The sequence below is a fragment of the Alligator sinensis genome, unplaced genomic scaffold, assembly GCF_000455745.1.
Source record: "Alligator sinensis unplaced genomic scaffold, ASM45574v1 scaffold1302_1, whole genome shotgun sequence".
In the NCBI taxonomy this organism is placed as follows: domain Eukaryota; kingdom Metazoa; phylum Chordata; order Crocodylia; family Alligatoridae; genus Alligator; species Alligator sinensis.
The window spans coordinates 685,106-686,822 of NW_005842612.1; the positions used below are offsets into that span (position 1 = coordinate 685,106).

The 1,717-nt window shown below is 70.0% G+C and overlaps 1 protein-coding gene across 1 annotated transcript in view; it reads left to right on the plus strand.

Annotated features, from left to right (window-relative positions):
* Positions 1-5: 5 nt before the first annotated feature.
* Positions 6-1,717, plus strand: part of LOC102385223 (zinc finger protein 541-like) — a gene marked incomplete at its 5' end in the record, with an annotated part of 3,246 nt that continues 1,534 nt past the window's right edge. The window contains 5 exons of the mRNA XM_025214941.1: positions 6-108; positions 678-754; positions 928-1,062; positions 1,265-1,403; positions 1,592-1,637. Of these exons, the coding sequence (XP_025070726.1) occupies positions 6-108; positions 678-754; positions 928-1,062; positions 1,265-1,403; positions 1,592-1,637 (500 nt within the window). The remainder of the gene's footprint in view (positions 109-677; positions 755-927; positions 1,063-1,264; positions 1,404-1,591; positions 1,638-1,717) is intronic.

Consider the following 1,717-nt stretch of genomic DNA (forward strand, 5'->3'; position numbering starts at 1 on the left):
CGGGGGGGGCCGGGGGCGGCGGGGGGGGCCCGGATCCCTCGGCCCAGTGCCTCTACCCCGAGCTGGTGCCTCCGAGCTACGGACCCCACAGCGGCTACCAGGACCCTGGTGAGTGACGGGCCGTGGGCTCTTCGGGTGGGGAGCGGGCCCTAGCACCGCGAGCCCGGACCCCTGGTTTCTTTGGGCAGGGAGTGGGTGTCGGGGGTGAGAGCAGGGAGGACTGAGAGCCCGGGACACCCGGGGTCTGGAGGTGGGGAGCGCGGCCTGGGCCTGAGAGCTCGGATGCCTGGTTCTTTGGGCGGGAAGTGGGGCTGGGGAGGCGAGAGCAGGGTGGGGCGGGGAGCGGGCCCTAGCACCGCGAGCCCGGACCCCTGGTTTCTTTGGGCAGGGAGTGGGTGTCGGGGGTGAGAGCAGGGAGGACTGAGAGCCCGGGACACCCGGGGTCTGGAGGTGGGGAGCGCGGCCTGGGCCTGAGAGCTCGGATGCCTGGTTCTTTGGGCGGGAAGTGGGGCTGGGGAGGCGAGAGCAGGGTGGGGCTGGGAACCCGGATGCCTGGGGCCCCTAGGTCCCGGTCCCACAACAAAGGCCTTGGATCCCCTTTGGGGCTGTAGGGCTCAGAAGGGAACCCCTGTGCGCCCCCCCCGTCACTCACTGCTGGCCCCGTCTCTGCTCCCCAGGCCTGGCCGGCTCTGAGGTTTTCTCCCGGCTGCTGGGACCTGCAGACTGGCCCCCGGACAGTGCCTGTGGCTCCCAGGTGCACTGGGGCTGGGGGGCTGGATGCCTGGGCTCTCGCCAGCTCTGGCAGGGGAGAGGGAAGGGGGGTGTAGGAGCCTGGAAACCTGGGCTCTCTGGACTAGGGGGTTAGAGCAGGTGGAGCTGGGAGCGCAGACGCCTGGGTCCTCTCCAGCAATGACCCCTGCCCTACAGGCCACTGATCACTACTTCAAGGTGCCAGAGTCCTCCTGGGTCCCGTTTGAATGCTGGCCCGGGTCAGAAGTCGCCCCGGGGGCAGAGGTCCCCATGCCAGGGTACGAGCAGCCCCCCCCAGGGGCAGCTGGCCAGGTGAGTGCGGTGGAGCGGGGACGGGGAATGACAAGAAGCTTCCCACGTCGTGCCCTTTGACCTCACCCCTAACCAGGGGAGAGAGAACTCTTGATTGGCTGAGGGCCGGGCCTGTGGAGTGGGGGGAAGGCTACTCTGTGCATAGGACCCCGGCATCTGGGGGTGCCCTACCCCCCCCAGACACAGGCCCTGTCCCCCCCAGGTCCCAGGCTGCCAGGGTGCCCCCCACCAGAGCCGGCTGCAGTGCCCAGGGGGGGACCCCTGCTACCGTGCCCCCCCCATCCTGGACCCCCTGCGCCCTGGTCCAGGCCTCTTCGCCCGCCTCCAGCCTTCCCCAGGCAGTAAGTCCGTCCCGCCCCCGGGAACTAGGACTTCTGGGTTCTCTGCTCCCATGTGGGGGCAACTGAGGAACCCCAGGGTTTGCGGGGGGGCGTCATGGGGGATTGTGGGCCTTTATGGTGCTCTGGGGGGGGTCAGGGGTAATGGGAGGCCAGGGACGGCTCCCCCTTGCCAGTCTCTCCCCCCACAGGCTGCAGTCCCCCCCCACCCAGCCCAGCCCTGCGCCCAGACACCCCGTAAGTGCCATCTCAGGGGGAGAGGTTGGGGGGAGGGGCTGGAAGCAGCCCCCCCATGACCCCCACCTGCCCCCGCAGGA